General features: G+C 31.6%; 1 protein-coding gene across 1 annotated transcript; it reads right to left on the reverse strand.

Moving 5' to 3' along the window:
- Positions 1-10180: 10180 nt before the first annotated feature.
- On the reverse strand, positions 10181-11794 carry LOC122599336 (zinc finger protein CONSTANS-LIKE 4-like). The gene is made up of 2 exons (XM_043771834.1): positions 10960-11794; positions 10181-10691 (listed from the first exon to the last, which is right to left on the reverse strand). The coding sequence occupies exons 1-2, from the start codon at positions 11740-11742 to the stop codon at positions 10359-10361; spliced, it is 1116 nt and encodes a 371-aa protein (XP_043627769.1). The 5' UTR covers positions 11743-11794; the 3' UTR covers positions 10181-10358.
- Positions 11795-20097: the final 8303 nt, after the last annotated feature.

The raw sequence follows: 20097 nt of genomic DNA on the forward strand, positions 1-20097 counted from the left end.
AATATGTTAACATTGATTGTTTTAGAAGGGTATCTACAAAATTGCATTTTCTTACTTTCTCTTTTCTTTTCTTGTCTTGAGCATAGGTATATGACAATTGTGCCCTTTGGATTTCTACACGTGCACTAACGCCACTTCACCATGTATCTCTTTTCACAAAAATTCTTATACCCTTTTATTAGTCAAAAATATATTGGTGAAGACCGAAGAAGTCATTGGCATCTTTTAATTGCTTTCTAGTTCACCCCAACCGTCACTTGTATTTTTATATTGCATACTTAAAAAAATTAATTTATGTTATTTTTGAATGAATGGTAATCTCATTCTCTTTTTTTAATCGACCTTTCACCACAAACTTTGACCTCTTCTTTCACTACTTTTAGATAATGTTTTTCCATCGTTTCTAGTCTATTACATCCGTCTATTTTAATACGAGTAGTAAGTCCACATAACTACGACAAGTGTTAAATACTTTTTTGATGATATCACTTTATTACTATTGCTTTTATATCTTTATATTATATATATATATATATATTAATATAGAATCGTAACATGGTTCTTGAACATCACTGAATTCATGAGATTGAATCTTTTATTACACATGTGTAACACTCAAAACAATCCCACATGGCTAGGTTCATTAACTCAAATGTTTTAAAATATGATTGTTGTTATATTGCAGCAAATATTACAACAAGACAGACTTTTCTGACTACAATTTGTTCAAGTTATAATTCTACTTGCTTCAATTTTATATATTTTGATTATCTTTGTCTTGAAACAATTTATATAACTTACCTTTATGCTAGCACTTTGAAAACGATTTTTGAAGTCTAATATCATCCTTGTATATGAAGAAATGCCTATTTTGTTACCACCACTCTAGCTTCAAATTCTTACCTCCGGCTAAGTTGTTTGGGGGAATAGAGATATGTTAGATCTCAATATACGCATCCTGTGGTAGCTTGACATTGTTCGACTGGAGTGTGGCATGGCAGGGTGCCAGGGTTGCGGTGTCGACACCTAGTAATTTCATGGAGAATGAATTTCAGATCTTCGGGTTTGAGACAACTATTTTGCTTTAGATCGAACTAATAAAAAAAAAGTATATCCAGATCATAAGATAAAAGGAAGTGATGTTAGTACCAAAAGTTTTAATGTATTTATTTACACACAAAATACAACAGTTTATGTCTACTAGACAACTGTCTAATGCACAACGATGGTAGACATTATACGAATATCATTACCGTAAGATAAATATTCTGTTTATGATGAGAGATCGATGGATTTTATTACTTTTACAATATTTCGCTAAATAGCTCTAAAAAATGTGACTATAAAAGTATACAAGCCTACTGGAAGGATTTTTGGAAGATAAAAAGGTCTTTGTTTCAATTGTATTAGAGCATTCACAGTGGGTTCGTCATCGCTCGTTCGTGGCTCGTTCTCAGTTGAGGGACGAGCGCACACGGTTAGGTGGGCTCGTCCCTGGGCTCGTTTTCGCTGGCTCGTTCCCACACAAACGAGTGAGGAGCGTATGTTTTTTTATTTATTTAAAGCAACGGTCCAAGTTTTTCAAAGTTTTCAAAAAATTGACACAATCAGTCCTTAAAACTGCTATTTCCGAATTTTATACACATTTTCACTTTTGGTCCCTTTTTATCACTTATATATATAACATCTTTACATTTATAGTTTTTATACACAAAAACACGCTTTTATAAACATAAAACACACATTCATATATCTAAAATTATCATGTCTTTTTCACTTCCGTCGAGTGCTAACACATACGCACGACCGGAGTTATTTGGGAACGACTCCGACGATGAAGAACTTATAGTAAAGTGATTTTATCGATTTGGTCAAAAATGAGGAATCTTCAACCCGTCTCACGCGTGTTTATATTCCAAGAGATCGACTTGGTGCAGGGAATCAGTTGTTGAATGATTACTTTTTTGAAAACGCAAAGTACCCGCCACACTTCTTTAGGCGGCGTTTTCGAATGCGAAATCCTAGCTGAGCCACCCCGTGTACCTGTTCGTACCTTCCGAGAGAGGATGGCGGTCCACGCACGGACCAATAAGGAGCTTCGAGACCGAGGGTTCACCATGGTCTTCGTCATGATCTTGTCGAGCATATTTGGAGTCTCCCGTGATCCATTGTTGTTTGTCTTAGTAATAATAAATTATGAAACTATGTTGTTGTTTTCAATTAATAATGTGTTGTTTTTTTTAGTATTGTATTGTATGCTTATTTAATTAATGAAATTTTAAGTGTGTTTTTTTTTTTAAATTTGAAGTTGTATAAGTTAGAGGGTTAAAAGTGTATAATTAAATAGATGGTAGAATATTGGGTTGAAAAGGTAAATTTAAATAAATAGTGGGTCCTAGACTAGTTCTCCCATTGTGTGCGTTTTAGTGAATTAGTCCTTAGGCTGATGTGGTGCTGACAGGGACCTAGTCCTTGGAGGATGAGTGCCCCCACTGTGAATGCTCTTAAGAAAGTTGGTCGAGCTATTCTTTAAGGGGGTGTTTGGTATGATGGAATGGAAAGAGGAGAAAGAGAATGAGAAAGATTTTCCTTATTTGTTAACATTGAAGAAAAAGAATGAGAAAGGAAAAGTGAGAATCAATTTCATTTTTCCCATTATCTATAAATTGTAGAGAATGAGTGAGAATGGAGAAAAAAAAATTTTTTTTTTCTTTTTAAGATGTTATATGTAATAAATGCATTATTATTTAAAATTTTATTTTTTTTATATATTCATTCTCTGTGGGTACCAAACAACGGAATCCATTTTCTTTCCAAAAACTCATTCTCTTTTTCACTATTTCCATTCTCTATTACATTTCTATTTTTTATGATTTCTTCCTACAAAATCCCAGTATTAGATAATAATCGATGCTCGGTATAGAAAAATGTCCTCTGGCCCTACACTTTTTGAGATTTTGAGTATATGTTTAATATGGATTTGATTCTCTTGGTGGTAGATGACCATTATCAAAAAAATTATTTTACTAGTCCAAATAAATGAATAATAACTCAAATGTCACAGGCTAGCGTTTCTTATGTATTTTTTAGGGTGTATATCCTCTCAAGTTACAAATAACTTGAGGGGTCAAGTTAGAGTATTACTGACCATTAATTTAAAATTGACGGTTAAGATTAAAACATCATCTTTTAATCTAGACTCTTTATTTTAAATCAATGGTCAAGATTTGCTCTACCTGACTAGTCAAGTTGAATAACTTGAGGGAATCCTCTCCCCATTTTTTACTTACAAATAGCGAATCTTATCAAATTTTATATAGAACATGAGGATATTCTATACCCACATTTTTTTACAATATAATTCTCATGTTTTCTTAAACAATCAAGTGGTTTTATACGACAATAGTGCCTTTCGAATTTTTATATTTTTTATAGTAAATGTTAAACTCGAGACTAAGCTCATTAACATCTTTTAAAATATTTTACACGTGCACAAACACTACATCACCATGCATCTCTTTTCACAAAATTCTTTAGGCCTGAGCCAACGGCTCGTCGATGGCCGGTTCATCACTTGTGTCGACGAGGACACCAATGGCAGCAGGCTGTTCGTGGGTCTCGTCGATGGAGGTTTTTCATTGGATGGAAGGGGGACGACGGAAGAAAGGCGTGAGTGTGGGTCCGAGGCCGAGAGAAAAACAAAAAAGAATGTTTTTGTTTTAAAAATAAAAATATTCAGGTTATCTATATATAGGGAAAAGTGGAACCTCTCATATACTAATTTTTTAATATTTGTTGAATTTTAATTAAATTACATGGCTCCTGATTTTTATGGATTAAAAAAACAATATGTGAGTGTTCCACACTTAAGCTTAGCTACCTAACAGTCTTATATTTCCATCCATATCTATACTCCATTAATAAGCAAACTACCACAACCCCTTTTAACACCTCTACCTTTAAAATGTCTTTTATGCCCTCCTAATTTACACTACCCTATTTTTTCTCCATCATGCTCATTACACACACATACGTTCATCCGATTTCCGATTTTCTCTCCCTCCCCCTTCTCTGATTTTCTCCCCCCATAAACACCATCCACCACCGCCCCAAATACCACCATCCACCGCCGCAATCCACCTTCTATGTACGCTATCCCCCATAAACACCATCCACCACCGCCCCAAAAACCACCATCAAACCACCGACGTTTTTTTCTTATTTTCCGCTGCATCGCGCGGGTACAACGCTAGTATATATATATATATATATATTTGGAGAGAAGAAGTCAAGTGGCCCACTTTTATAACTTTTTTTCTTCTATTATTATAAATGTAAGAATTGCATATTTTACCCTTTAGATACCAAATGTTTCTTTTGAATTTTTTTATTTTTTTTACACTTTTTACTTTAATATGTGAAAGTATATATATGGATAAAAATTAGATAAAACTGTATATATAGTTTTAGATTTTATTTATTTTAAGATAAATATAAAATATAAATAAAAGTTGAGAAAGAGTTGGGGTTGGTAGTGAGTGAGGAAAAAGTGATTTAGGAGAAAGAACAACTAATGTGGCAATAAGAAAGAAAAAGAATGATGTCGTGGGTTGGCTAGTGACCTTATACCCCTTTATCAGTCAATTGGCATCTTGCTTTTTTGCCGCAACCGTCATTGTAATTTTAGATCGTACTTAAAATCTCTAACCTCATTTTCTCTTTTTAAATTAACCATATCCTTTGAACCTTTCATTCACATATTCTACTTTTATATTTTCCTTTTTTATTACCATCATAGGATATTAGTAGTTTCAAAGTCTTCAAAACTATGACAAGTGTTGAGTATATGTTAATAACTAAACTTTATCACGAGTTTTTAATTAAATAATAACATGGTTCTTTAAACATCACCGATTCACCGAATATATAAGCTTCATTACTCACTGTCTTTAAACAATGCCACTTGTGACTATTTTGTTTGATATTGTATTCATCATATATTCTTACTTTTGTTTGCTCTGTTGCTCCAAAATATGATTGTTTCAAACAAAATTTTCTAAGAAGACTGACTTTCCAGTTATTCTGACTAGCTACAGTCTATTGCTTAAATTAACATTTAAATTATGGAGTGATCGACACAAATCATCCTTGTGGTTTGTCCAAACAGTCAGGTTTCATCCTTTAACTTTCGAAACCTCAGAGACAATCCTTTATAGGCGGATAATATTCACGTTTCATCCTTTTCGATAACATACATTATCTCGAGTCCGTTAAGCCCCTCACGTGTAAATCACGTGAGGGTATTAAGGTCATTTTCATTGTTAAAGGACCAAAGTTGATTGTTTTCTTTTTCCACCCCACCTACAAAACTAAATATATTTAAATAAGTATAGATACATAAATATCATCGATTTATATCACTTTCTTCATTTTTTGGTAAGAAGAAATCAAACACAAAATTTGTATTTACAAGTTTCTTAAAAAAACTATGACCAATCTATCAATTTGTATCTATATTCATAACCTGCCCTCCGTTTCTTACATCCCATTTTCTTTATAAAAATAACCAATTTAATAAAAGTATGGAGCTAATTTGTCCAACCCCTTGTATACTTATCTCAGACCTAAACCCTCTTGTATCTCCAACTCCCTTTCATACCTTTAATCATTTTGACATATATCAATATATATTCATATTTATAAAGCAAAGCATATATAGATCTGAATATATTTATACTAAAAAAATCGGAAGTTGACCACCAAGACCCGAAAACCCACCTCCGTCACTTTTCATCGCCGGAAAAAGCCGTCGCCACCACCGCAGTTTGTTGCATGACAGAAAAAGCCATCAGGCCGGAAAAAAACCACCACCACCACAACGATCTGTTACACCACCGAGATTCGTTGCCCCTCTTCAGAGATGATATTGTTTATCAAAAAAGCTAAAATAGCAACCATGGTTGATGTAAATGTTCTTATCTTTTTTTTTCTTCTCTTGCTTAGATTCGCCCACCACCGAAATCCGACTTTATATATAGATTAATATAAATCAAATCTTGGTTGAGTCTCTCTTCAAACCATTAATATAAATATATTATTGCCCAGGTGAAGAATGACTACATATGTATGGTTGTATAATTATTGGGTTTTGGTTAAAGATTTGTATTAAGTGTGAATGTGTGATGTATGTATGACTAGGTACATCTAGGTTTGCAGGTAACTAAAGAAGAAGCAGAAAACGTATCACGTTTGGTCCTTTTAAGGCTGACAAAATACAAGAATACCCTCACGTGATTTACACATGAGGGGCTTAACGGACTCGAGATAACGTCTGTTATCGAAAAGGATGAAACGTGAATGTTATCCACCTATAAAGGATTGTCTCTGAGGTTTCAAAAGTTAAAGGATAAAACCTGACTGTTTGGACAAACCACAAGGACGATTTGTGTCAATCACTCTAAATTATGACTTGTTCAAGTTTTTGAATTACGTACGATTATATGTATCTTGATGCAAAGTTTACAAGTAGAGATTTTGTGTTAATAAACATGAACAATTTTGACTTTTTAATGATTATTTTCTTTTTTAAAAAATAAATTAATTAACCACATAAATTTTATATTGTCCACATCTTAACAATGTTGACTTTAATTGCATCCAGTCAACTAATTATGTGATAACATATTGCATTATAGGGTGATATATCTACAATAAATTTTGTTAATCTAAAAAATGGGTAATGGGGAGAACCCTAGCCCTGTTACCATAATTGGATACCTATCGACCCACCTCGTATGAGTCATATGTCGCCGGTAAAATACCTCCATCCTAATCCCCACATGATCTGGACACCCCGAATGATCGAACTCGCGTATTTAAACTTCACATATGGGTCTAAGCTTCATTGGTAACGGACTAACGGGTACCTTAAAGGAATTATTTTTTTGTCTACAACGAGGATCGAACCTGAGACCTTAAAGTCACCAAGTGCTTGCCTTACCACTAGGCTAATTCCTTGTTGGTATAACAATGCATGTTTTACACAGTTGTACACGGTGTAATAAAATATGTATTTTTGTTATAGATGGCTAAAATAAGTAGTTTATATATCACTCCCCCAATTTTATAGGCTACATATACAAAAGTAATTAATTCTGTTAAAGTACTTCCCCTTATAGCTTAGTGGCTGAGTACCAGATTTACATACTGGAGGTCTCGAGTTCGAGACATATGAAAGACATTTGAAGAAATTTAACATTAAAGAGCAGGTTTGAGTCTTGCAGAGGAAACAAAGTTTTATCCCAATTAAATGTCGTAACACCTTTCAAAAGAAAAAAATTAATTCAGTTAAATGTATTTTTGAGGTATATACGGGTCACTGTATGGTTATGTTTGACAAGAGCTTTAATTTTTTATTTTAAACTAAAACTACTGAAAATTCTAAAAGCTTTGTTTGGTAAGAAAAACTAAAAGTTTTAAGCTTAATGAAAAGCTCTATTAGGGAAAGTTACTATTAGGCCTCTCCTTATAGGAGTCCCTTCTTCCTGCTTTCTCTCTCCTAGAATACCTTCCTCCTTATAGTCTTATACTACCCAATTCTTCACCACTTCTTCTACTATTCATCCATTATTTTATTTTTTCTTTTTTAAAAAATTGAACAAATACATAACATTACTTAAAAATAAAACATTACATATTATTTTTCTTATACAAAATTAAACTAACTTAAAAACAAATTAATTAACAAATATTTTATAATTTACTAAAAATCTATATATAAATTTGGGGGTTAGAAGTAAACTTTTAAAACTGAAACAGTTAGTTTACAAAATATAATAAAGTCCAGGGGTTAAAATGAAAATAAATATTAATTTAGTATTATATGTACATCATCTTCTTCAATGTGTATATCTATATGTATATATCGATCTTCTATTCTCCTGAACACATCTTCAATGGTTTGTTTATGTTTTTTTTTAACCGTTCATCGTCGACTTGGGCCCCACAAACCAACCAAAACGCGCGTTCAAAGTTAGAACAAATGACAAGGACACAGGGGTCGACGTCGGCCGTGCTAATACCATCGCGGCGTCGGTATGCGTCGGACGCCCCAAAACGTGCAAGGCCTTAGTAGCGTTTGAACAAAACCGCTTTTCATATAATAATTACTTAAATAACTTTACTATGACATGATAACAACTACATATATGGCAGAATGACAGGATAGCAAATTGTATATGCTCTCACTCATGTTTGTGTAGATTGTACGTAAAAGTAGATGTGATTATGCAATGTCGTTGTCATTCATATATATATATATATATATATATTAAAGTTTAGGCATGAAGATTTCTTTTTTTAATGTAGTTTAAGTTGAGTATTTTATTTTATTTATTTTATATATATACATATACTAATTTTTTTTTTCCATGCTTATCTTATATTTTTAAGCTACAGTTATAACTACCATGTCAAACACCATTAAAAATAAAAGATCCTGCTAACAGCTTTGATGAAAAGCTATAACTTACGGTTCTAACTAAAAGCTATAACTATTTTTATCAAACATACCCTATATGAGAGAGATTAGATAATAGATATGGCTTTCTGATTTGGTTTTAAATAAAAAAAGTTCGGACCTCTCAGGGTCACAATAATACAGTTGAAGAACAACTTAACGATTGATGATATATGTCGGTATGATTTAGATTAACTAGCATCCTAAAGTTTCGATAAAGCATTAATTATGACCATAAGATTTTTGGTTTGTATTAGGGATGGCAACAGGCGAGAAAAAAACCGTAAACCATAGATACCCATCCGTCATGGACGGATAATTTTAAAAAAATTTACCCATGGATACGTGACGGGTATTAATATGTACTCGTTTGCGAATCGCGAATGGGTAATGGGTATACCATATTCATCATGGATATATCCGTATGAGCCTGTGATATCCATATGAGAGATTTGTGGATATATCCATTAGATGATCCTTCAATTCCGCATTATAGTTTTTATTTTCCCCTAAGGACTGTCACTAACAACTTATTACATATTTAAAAACTTGTACATTATATATTAAAAACTGCCCCATGATTTTCCTAACAGCAAAGTATAAATTTTTATGTACCCAATTAATTGTTAATGACAACCTTAAGGGTTGTCATTAACAAAATCCTTTAAACTAATAGAAAGAGTTTAAAAGTTTGTTGTTATAATGCCATTCAGTTTTCAAATTTTAACATTCTGCCATTTGACTATTAATTTCACTTTGGAAATGATTATTCGGTTATTTAATTTTGATAGTTAACAAAAGTCTACTCATACACCATGACCATGTAAAGGTAATTATAAAAGAAAAAAAGAAACAGAATATTTATAAGGGAAGTGATAAATTTACAACAATTATTGATTATCTACAGCAAATGTACAAGTTTTATTGCATAGTGTACAACTGTATAAAACAGACATTGTTATAAATGGCTAAAACTTGTTGTAGTTTTATCACTTCCCCATTTCTAAGACAAAAACCATGATGATAATTACTAAATAATTTATTATGATAACCACGGATCTACCCGTAAGCTCGTATGCCCGCGGATGACGGACATGGAACAAATATTTAACGCGTTCGTGGATACCCGCGAACTGACGGATCAGGAAAAACCCGCGGGCATGGTAACGGGAAAGGGTTATTCGCACCTATTACCCGCGGGTGTCATCCCTAGTTAATTTGTATCTTATGAAGGAGTTTTCTTGAAAATTTAAGTTTATTTCTGAATTTAGTATTAAAATATGATTGGGTGAAAAGTGTGATGTTAAAGTACACGTAATTATTCTTGATTCAAAATGTAACAGATCGAAGATAAGATCAAAATACGTCAATGTTATATGTGGCATTACAAAGAAGATAAGATGGAACTTTTAGAACGTTAAAACTCAATTTCATAGGTAAAGTTGGCATCTGAATGATTAAAATTAAAAGTTAAAATTCAAAAACCATATTTGAATCTTTACCTTTGATTTTAATCCAAAGATTAAGATATTCTCAACTTCACCTCTGAAGTTGAAAAAAAACTATAGAGAAACTCTATCTTTTTGAATCAGTTGATTATAGTGAACTTGAGCTACAATTATACACCCAATAAACCCATATATATCAGTAGTAAAAGCTTAATTTCAGCTAAATTATAAAAGTTTCGAATACTTAAATTAACAAGATATAACAAAGGCAAAATTGCGGTTAACAAGCAATGCAAGATGAAGAGATATACCTAATATATATACACATGGATTGATATGATTAATTAAAAACACACATTAGACATACACAAAAAACATAGGATAAAACATAATTAGTAAGACGGAACAACGCCATATGACGAATCCATGGAGATTAAGGCCTCGTCGGCTTCTACGCCAACTTCACTTCGCTTGGCAAATCTTCCTTTGATTCTTGGTCTTGTTTCTGCATAAGCTTTCCTTGAAGCATACCGAATCGTCTTCTCAAACTTCCTGTTCTTTCTCTTTTCTTTGTATCTTAAGACCCTTGCTTCTCGATCGAACCCGACTAAAGGGGTTGGATAAACCTCCGTTGACGACGGTTGGTGGTGGTGGTTGTTTGATACGTCCATCATTGTTGCGTTGTGGTCCGGCACGACGCCTACTTCTAGTGAAGATGATGATACCTGATGCGTTGAATATCATTAGTTTTTAATTCAAACTTATGAGATTATTTTAATTAGATTATATAGCAAATACATATTAAACATTACTCATTCACATATATTTGTAAAACGGATTCACAACTTATGTGATGATCATGTTTTACAGAAATAGTGTTGTCAAATTTATATTTTTGTAAAGCCGGTTCATTAATAAACCAGATTTACAAATTATGTGAATCCGGTTTAGACGAATATATATATATTTTTTTCTTAGATATATTAGACTTACGCTTTGGCTCATGGATTGAGAGTTAAAATTGTACAGAAAGGGCTTAGATCCAGCATAATCAACATCATATGCAGGTAATCCTTCGACCACATCAGGTGACGCGTATTCAGCAACGCGTGCATGTGAGGGCATTTGATAGTGATGGTTACTCTTGATCTGCACCGGAACAACACCGTCGGTAGGCGAATCATATCCTTCACGAAGGATAACATTCGCCTTTTGTTCCGGTGTTTTCAGATCCATATCAGCAAATGGATCCATTTCATTGAACAAGTAATCTTGTTCAGGTTCCGCAACCTTAAGGTTGCGTTTGTCATCTTCAAATCCATTAGCCATCTTGTTTAGATTTGGATGCGGAAGCAGCCACGAGGCTACTTCCGCTTCCGCTTCTTCAGCTTCCGTTCCAGCGACATTAACATCAAAATCTAGTAAATAATGGTGATCATTATTTTGATCACCTCCACCAGACCCCCTTGCTGACGCCACAGCGGCGGTTTCATAAAACGGGGTTACTGGAAACCGCTCGTGGCGTCTGGCAAGGGGGTTGACCGAGTGAATATCGTGATCACATGTGACGCAAAGCATCGCAGCGTCAGCTTTACAGGTGACGCTGGCTGGTGCTTGCTCACAAACTTCACACAGCCACACACGCGCGTGGCGTGACGCAAGTTTGTTAGCCGCGTGGACCTTGCCGTCACACGTGATACATAGGAAAGCCGAGTCGGCTCGACAAAACAAGCTAGCTGAAGTGGTTTTACATGAATCACAAAGGGTGGCAGCCATTGTGAGTTATGTTTGGTTTTTGAGGTTGTGTTATTGATTTTGTGGTTTGGTTTGTTGCAAAGTGGGATTGCTTTGCACTCTCTTTCGAGAATCTAGTAATGCTATCCAAAGAGAGGAGACTGCCAATAAAAACATGACATGTGTTAGAGGCTTAGCCAGAATGGGTGAATGGTCCACTTGTTGTATAATTGAGGGATGGCCCAAAGTCTGGATTTGGACAAAAGTTGCGTTCCGATTTTAGAGATGTCACGTTCATATACTATAGATATAGATATATACATAGTTATAATAATTTTAATTATGTATACGAGTACTATGTGAGTTAGGTGAATAATTGGTTGACAGATTGAAATTAAAACAAGTAATTTCATTTTCACGTGTAGGTTCAGGTAAAAAAAATAAATTGCATTTATTTCCCTTTTATTTATAATTTTATATTCATTTGTAAATCGTTTATAATTTTGTATACTTGTTATATTGCTACCAAAAGAAAGTTATGTCATGATATTAATTAAGAATTTTCAAACGTATAATTAAGGGACGGCAACGTGCGGGTATCATCAGGGATCTCAATCTCCATCCACATACCCGATTCTCATTTGTAATTCTCATCCCCGTTCGGGAATTTGATTACATCCCCATACCCGTCGGGTATCGAGAATCCCTGTCGGGTAATTGGGAATTTCTTTTCTGCATAAACATAAATCATAAAAGTAGAAAATGGCTAAGGGAATGTGTAATTCGACCTTTTCTTTTATAAAATATGAATATAATTTTATGGGGAAAACTTAGGTAAAGCATGCAGTACCTATCTTAGGTAAAACAAGTGTATTTCAAAGGGGGGTTATGTATGTTTATCAAATTTAAAGATTTAATTTGTAACTTTTTTAACATGACAACACTTAAGATAGGTAAAGTCATACAGTATGAATCATTTTCCCTAATTTTATATATAAACTAAATATTTATGTTAAGTAATTGATAAATAAAATGTGATATATAAAAAGCTTTAAACTTAGAGTGATTCTAACACATAAAAAAAACTTAATAAATATATATAATTTTCTTAGGTTCGGATACAAGGATAAGAGATTTATGGTTTTCTATCCCCATCAAGGAATGAAATTATACCCTCATCCCTAGTCAACTTTAGGATTCGACGGTCAAACCGGGTTCGGGTATCAGATTCTCCCTCGGGTGATGGTATATTTGACATCCCTACGTATAATAGATGTTTAAGTATTCATTATTCAAACATTTTTGAAAATGCTTCTAAAACAAAATGAAAATGAAAAGGGTGTAAAAATTATTTACACCTTTTTTCTCCATTCTTTAAGAAGACGGATGGTGTCTTAATATGTGCATGAAGGGAACTAGATATGTTTCTGTGTGATACGGTGTGACGGCGAAGACGGGTGTTGATGGTGATGGTGAGGGTGTGATTATTAATGTAAAATTAACAGATGTAAAAGGGTTAGTACATTTATTTTTTTAAGACTATTATTGATATATTAGGTTAAAATACAAATTAATAAATAAAAGAAATAGGTAATTTGGATTTATCAAGTGTATTTATTTCATTAATGTATTACAGATATATTAAGTCAAAATAATTAAATTAATAAATAAAAAATACATAATTTGATTTATCAGGTTTTATTTTGAAAAACATGAAAGAAATAAATAATTTATTAATAATATGAGTATTCGAGTAGTATGTTATTTTACAAAAGAAAAATGTGAATAATGTATTCACCAAAATGTACACGGAATGATTTTATATGACCAGTTTCACTTGATTTAAACTTATATTGTACATTAATTAATGAATTGGAGATATAAAAGTTTAACGAATTGAAAATATATGATAAGAATTTTGTTAACGTGCTACCTATAGTATTTAATAAAACAAATTAGCCCTTTTTTTCTTTAAACTTTCTATCTTTGAAAAAACAAAATACCCTTCTTCTTTATTCACTAATGTAAACATCTTCATTTAATAAACCAATAATACCTTTAATGAAATAATTTACAGTATAGATACCCCAACATTTAAAATAACTACAATACCACCTTTAACATCAATTACTTTTAAATTCATCATCATCGACGCCCCATTACCGTCTTCATTGTCGTCACCACTACCATCGTCACCACTGCCGCCATCACCATCACTACCCCATCAGTGTCACATTACGCCGACTTAAATCTATTATAATATCAATTGAATTGGCTGATTCAATTCCAATGAAAATACACGTGACAAAATGAATTGACAATATGAATTGCGTTAGAAACTAGTGCATGTAAAATTCTTTGAAGAGTTGGGTCATGTTGGGTGTACACACCAACCTCCTTTATTGCGTACGTTTTGTTTCACGAGTAATATTTTGAAACACAAAATATTTACATACACTTATGTACATCTATATGAAAATAAATATATCTTAATATATATTATAAAACAGTTCAAACTAATAATTTATTGGTTAATTATATCATTCAATTTAATCAAATTGACTCTCGCTGATGTCATCAAATTAGTAAAAAAAAGATTTCATGGTTGTTATTGATATATGGATAAATACAATAACAAACCCATTATCCAGTCGATAAATCCATATAGCAACAAACCTTTTATTCAAAACGAAGCTCTAAAATTATCCAAGTTATTTGACATTGCCGTCAATGAGCTATAATTTACTTGCCGTTTCCATCGATTAAGGTATAACTCTTAAATCTCCCATTACATACACCAAATACTAAAAGTGTATACATGTGGTTAATAATATGTTTCTTTTCGATCAATTGTGACTTTTAAAGTAGTTTATTGATATTTACACACGTATATTTAAGTTTGGATCAATACAACATACTTTAATTAGGGTTGTCAATGGGTTCAGGTACGGGTTGGTGGCTGGTTTTTTTCGGGTTGGGTCGAAATTGACAGCCCTAACTTTAATTGCTATTTGGATAAATACCAACTCAAATGCATTTACTATTTCTTTATCACATTAGTTTTAATTCTATTAGCTTAATATTTTTGGTCTTTGAACTAAACATTTAAGTTTGTACTTATATCTTCAACTTTGAACTTACAATATCTAATATTGATAATGTCGTAAGCCTCGTGTCTAGTGTCGGACACGGGGCTAAAATCTATTATATTACTAAGATTTATAAGCCTAAGTGTGCATAAGAAAAAATTCGAGAAATAGTAATCTATATCTATACTATATTATAATAAATAATCATCATGTTAAAAATTACATGGGAGATTGTTTAAAATACTCTTAATGCTTAAATTACACTATCAACCTTTTATCTTTTAAAATATATTCATTAATATTTTACATCAATTATCTACACCACTCTACGCCGTCTCCACCACCAACAGTCGCCCCCCACTACACCATCACTATCATGACCACCACCAAGTTACGTGAGTATCGTACTAGCACTATAAATGAAGGAATAAATGGATTATATTATATATATATACACTAGGTCTTTTACCCACGCGTTACGTGGCGGTTGTAAAATTGATGTATTTTATTATTATTTTGTTAAAAGAATAAAGAATGAAACACTCTAAGTAATATGAAATTGTATATGTGTATGAAGATTGGTAGAATAAATTATCTATAATAAGAACGTTTAACTGATCTAATAATATTTATTAAATATCAACTCCAACGATATGAGTGTTTATGAACATTTTGGTAGATGAGTATAAAGAGAGTCTAGGCAGTTCGAACAATGTTTCAAGTAGCATTAAAACGTATTTATATAACGATTAACACGTATGAAACCACTGTTATAAGAATTGCACACACTATTACCTATTCTTATCTATGATATATAACTATCTAATTAGTACTCTAACTTGTGGCTGATTCCAAGAGATGAAGTAATCACGCACAAGCCACACATGCATCATCCAAAACCACTATTCTATAAATATGCATGGGTGATTTAAACCATTAAAAACAAACAGTTAAAGGAAACAACCAATATTAAATCTATCTATGATAAATAAAAAACATAAAATCGATTAATGAGATAAGGAGAAAACCTTGGGTCAATGAAGTGAAACAAATATTCATAATGGAATTAATGTGTCTAGCAACAATGAGCTTAAGAGGGCCACATATTTTAAACAAATTAGCGATCTAAAAACTTACAGATCTATGGGGAAGAAGAAATATGTAAAAAGAAGATAACCTAAAAAATGTCGAACTTGTATATCTATATATAAGATAAATGAACATTCGTATATTTTTTGGACAAGTGATATCATGATTCTAATTTAAATTCCGAAAATATAAATGTTTATGGGATTTGAAAGATTGGATTTGATGAATAAAAGAGATAAATCTAATGAATATATATAGGATATATGAATATATATATAAATTAGAATTATATTATTAAATATTAAATAAAATTGTTTCATTATTATTGTTAGAGAGCAACCAAAAATACTTGACATAAAGATAATTAAATGGTCGTATATTTGTTCTCTACATTTTATATTTAATTTAATTTTTGTTTTTTTTAATTTATTGAAATATGAGATAAAATATTGTAAAAAACATATGGGGATGACACATAGGATAAAATCCCACGTGGCAATGTTATAAGGTAATTTCAAGTAGAGGAGTCTCTGGGATCATCAGGATAACTAATGTTTTAATATAGAAATAGATATATATTTAATTTAACCGAGAGTGACCCCATTACCTAAAATATGTGTAATAATAAGAAGTTTAGACGTATTTATCATTATTCTTATATACTTTACTCTTATATATACGAAAACTACCATTTTTTCTTTAGGTAATTCAGACTTTAAAATGATCATATTATCCTTTTTATTTATTCACTAATTTAAAAATTTTCACATAATACATGTAATACTTTCATGAAATAATCCACAACATAAATCCTCCAACCCTTAAATAACTATATGAACCCATTTACATCAATTAACTTTACATTCACTATCACACCTCCGTCGCCGCCCATCCCACCACCATTGCCACCGTCGCTACGACCATTACCTCCGCATCGCGAGGGCATACGTCTAGTAATATATAATATAATATAATACAATATATAGTGTAATGTATTTTTCATCATAATGTAATTCACAAACTCTCTAATGATTATTTACTATAATAATAATTAAAACTAATATGTTTTGATTTAGAGTGTTTCTAGTTTATGGTTATGAAAATGAGGGAATGATTTTCATTTACTTCAGTTATGTTTGATACTTTGATTCGTGACCTGACAATTCGCGTTATACAATAAACTTATACATCAATAATCTAAATCTCAGCTCATAGGATCCAGCCAAGTTTTATACCTTGGTTAGTAGATAAATACATTGCTAATTGATGTAGACCTTTTAAACTATCAATATTTATAAATAATTTTGCCTAGTTTTGACTTGCATAATGATATAATGAAGTTTAAAAATTTTACCTAGTCGATAATACACTTCAAGTCAGTAATATGTCATGAACATCCTAGAAACATATCTACAAGTCTCTTAATCCACATATCGTTGCGACAACTAGATTAAAAATATATATATTTTTTCCAACATTGATCCGGTAGTATACGATATTAGGAAAACCCTCATTGTATAATGGTAAAGTTTTACACGTACCTTAAATAAAAGGCTGTCATCACTAAAGATTGAACTCAATATCTTGAATAAACCGGAAATATCACTCACCAATTAGGCTCTCTTCATTTTATTACCATGTACTAGTATTCCTTACGAAAGAGAAAAAGAATAATAGACTCATAAATGAAATGTGAAACATGAATAATTGATACGGATATTTATAGAAGTTATCTAAATTAGATTTTCCATCTAGTAAACTTATCAATCAACCTTGATTTATTTAGGTGTTTCAAATTTTACATAAGTTTGGTTAGTTGTAACTGTCTACAACTTATAAAATATAAATGCACGAAAAAAATATATAAAAAATGAAAGTAGTAGATAGTGTGATAGACACTGCCTTCGTGATTTACAGTTTAGTAGATGAAAGACTTAAATTTCTATATTCTTACGAGCATGGTACCTGCACAATGCGGCGGCGAGCTGACGATGACGGTGGTGGCGACATCTATTGGTGTAGGTAAAGGTATTTGATTTAAAGGGGTTAGTACATATATTTTATAATATAATGGACTAATAGTGGAATTTAATATTAAAGGTTGATAGTGATTCAATTCATTAAGGGTATTTTGGTTAATTCGCATGTCTCATTTTTGTAAACTTTCAACATGGGGTTATAATTTTTATATAGTAGTATAGTATTATTAACTTTCAACGAGCATGGTACCCGTGCGTTGGGACGGATATCATGGACGACGGTCGCCGGGTGTTGGTGATGATGGACGACAGCGGTGGTTATTCACGGAAATAAAGGGGGTGTGTATTGTTTTGGTATACCATAAGAAAGAATATTTTGTGTGTGTTGTTTTGGAAAGTGAAAGATAGAATGAGGATATTTATGTTTTGTTTTAAGAGAAAGGGTAAAAAAGTAAAATCGCATGTCCCAAACTTGTAAACTTTTCAACACCTCCATATAATTTTTAATAGGGAATATAGATAGATAACAAACGTGTAAAATATTTATAAAATTATGGCGTCGTAGAATGTCTTATTTGCAGATATATAGAATGACTGTATGTAATGCTGATGCAGTATAAAAAATTGCATTTTAGATGCGTACATAAGTAAACTGAAGTTGTGCAAAGAAGACGTAAAAACATGAAAGCATTTGCACGAAGGTCGTGTTAATTAACTTGACACTCAGTCAAACAAGTGATACTCACGAACTTGGATAACTAGATCTATACCCGGTTGTTGACCGAGTTATAAATAATAGGTATATTTTTACTTTTGCTTTTTACTACTATATAAAACAAATTATTTATCTTATTTTTTAACTTCCAGTCTTTAAAATACCTAATTATTTTACTTTTTATTCATTTACCTAAATTTTTCAACCTAATATACCTATAATACCTAAATTACCCTTCTTCTTTATTCATTAACTTAAAATTTTCACATAATATACCTATAATACCATTAATAAATACATACATCCCTTAACCCATAAAATAATTACGGTGCTACCATCATGTATACCAATTACGTTTACACTAAAAACCATATGGCTACCACCATCGTCGTTGCTATCGGTCGCTTGCATCACCGCCGTTGCATTGTGCGACTATAAGGATATAATGTTCATCATATAAATATATAATGAATTAACAAAAGCAATAGCTTTAATCGGTTTTGGTCGGATATGACCTGATTAGTTAGAAACTAACAGCACTAATTAACCTTTACATTTGCTACCCTTCGAACATAAAAGTAACAAAAATGCTTTCAAGTTTCAACTGCTTGTTTTAGTCGAATGGGAAAGAATCCAGCCAGGTTTTGTGATCTGTATCTCCATGTTGTCAAATAGGTGAAGTAAATTACCTTTTAGTACCAAATCTTATAAGTTAGTAACTCTTGTTTACGTAATTTGACTTTTTTTGCATTCAATATTGTAAATTTGACAATTTTTCAATGCAAATGCTAATTTGTTAATAAATCTAGCATGAATTTTGTAATTTTGTTTGTCTAAATTTTGTGGTATTATATATTTTTTTTTAACATTCAGTCGGAATGTGACATCAGATAAACCCCACCTTATGATAATGAATTTTTGCACGTATTTGTGGTATAATTAAGTATTTGTGTTGTAAATGTCGATTTTATTTTATTTTAAATGACAATGGATATCTTAGGTATGATACAATTAGTCATGTATACAAATTCAAAATTAATTAAGTAGTAATATAGAGTAATGTAACATATAAAGAGAAAATGCATACACATATTTTGCATTGAATGAAATAATATGAATATGGAAAAGACATGGGAAGACATTAATATATATTACTTCTTCATCTTGTTTAAAAATTATGGTATATTGAAAATTATGATATATTGAAATGAGTTTGTGATATTTATAATGGTATAGTAAAAACTTCTTAATATTTGTAAGAATTTTTATTAATTAAATAATTTGACTTTTTTATATGTATTAAGTACAGTTTATCACTTTAAGGAATATGGTGTGATATTTTTGAATGTATAATTCAAAATAGCTGTATATTTTATTTATGGTATATTGGATTGTAAAAGTATATATTTGTTTTAGGTACACAATAGCTGTCAAATTACATACCACAGTTAGTATGATTAAAAGTTTGACATGCTTAGTTTGAACTTGAATAAATACCATACGAAATTACAAACATTTGATGGAT

This window comes from Erigeron canadensis, chromosome 5 (assembly GCF_010389155.1).
Source record: "Erigeron canadensis isolate Cc75 chromosome 5, C_canadensis_v1, whole genome shotgun sequence".
Lineage (NCBI taxonomy): Eukaryota > Viridiplantae > Streptophyta > Magnoliopsida > Asterales > Asteraceae > Erigeron > Erigeron canadensis.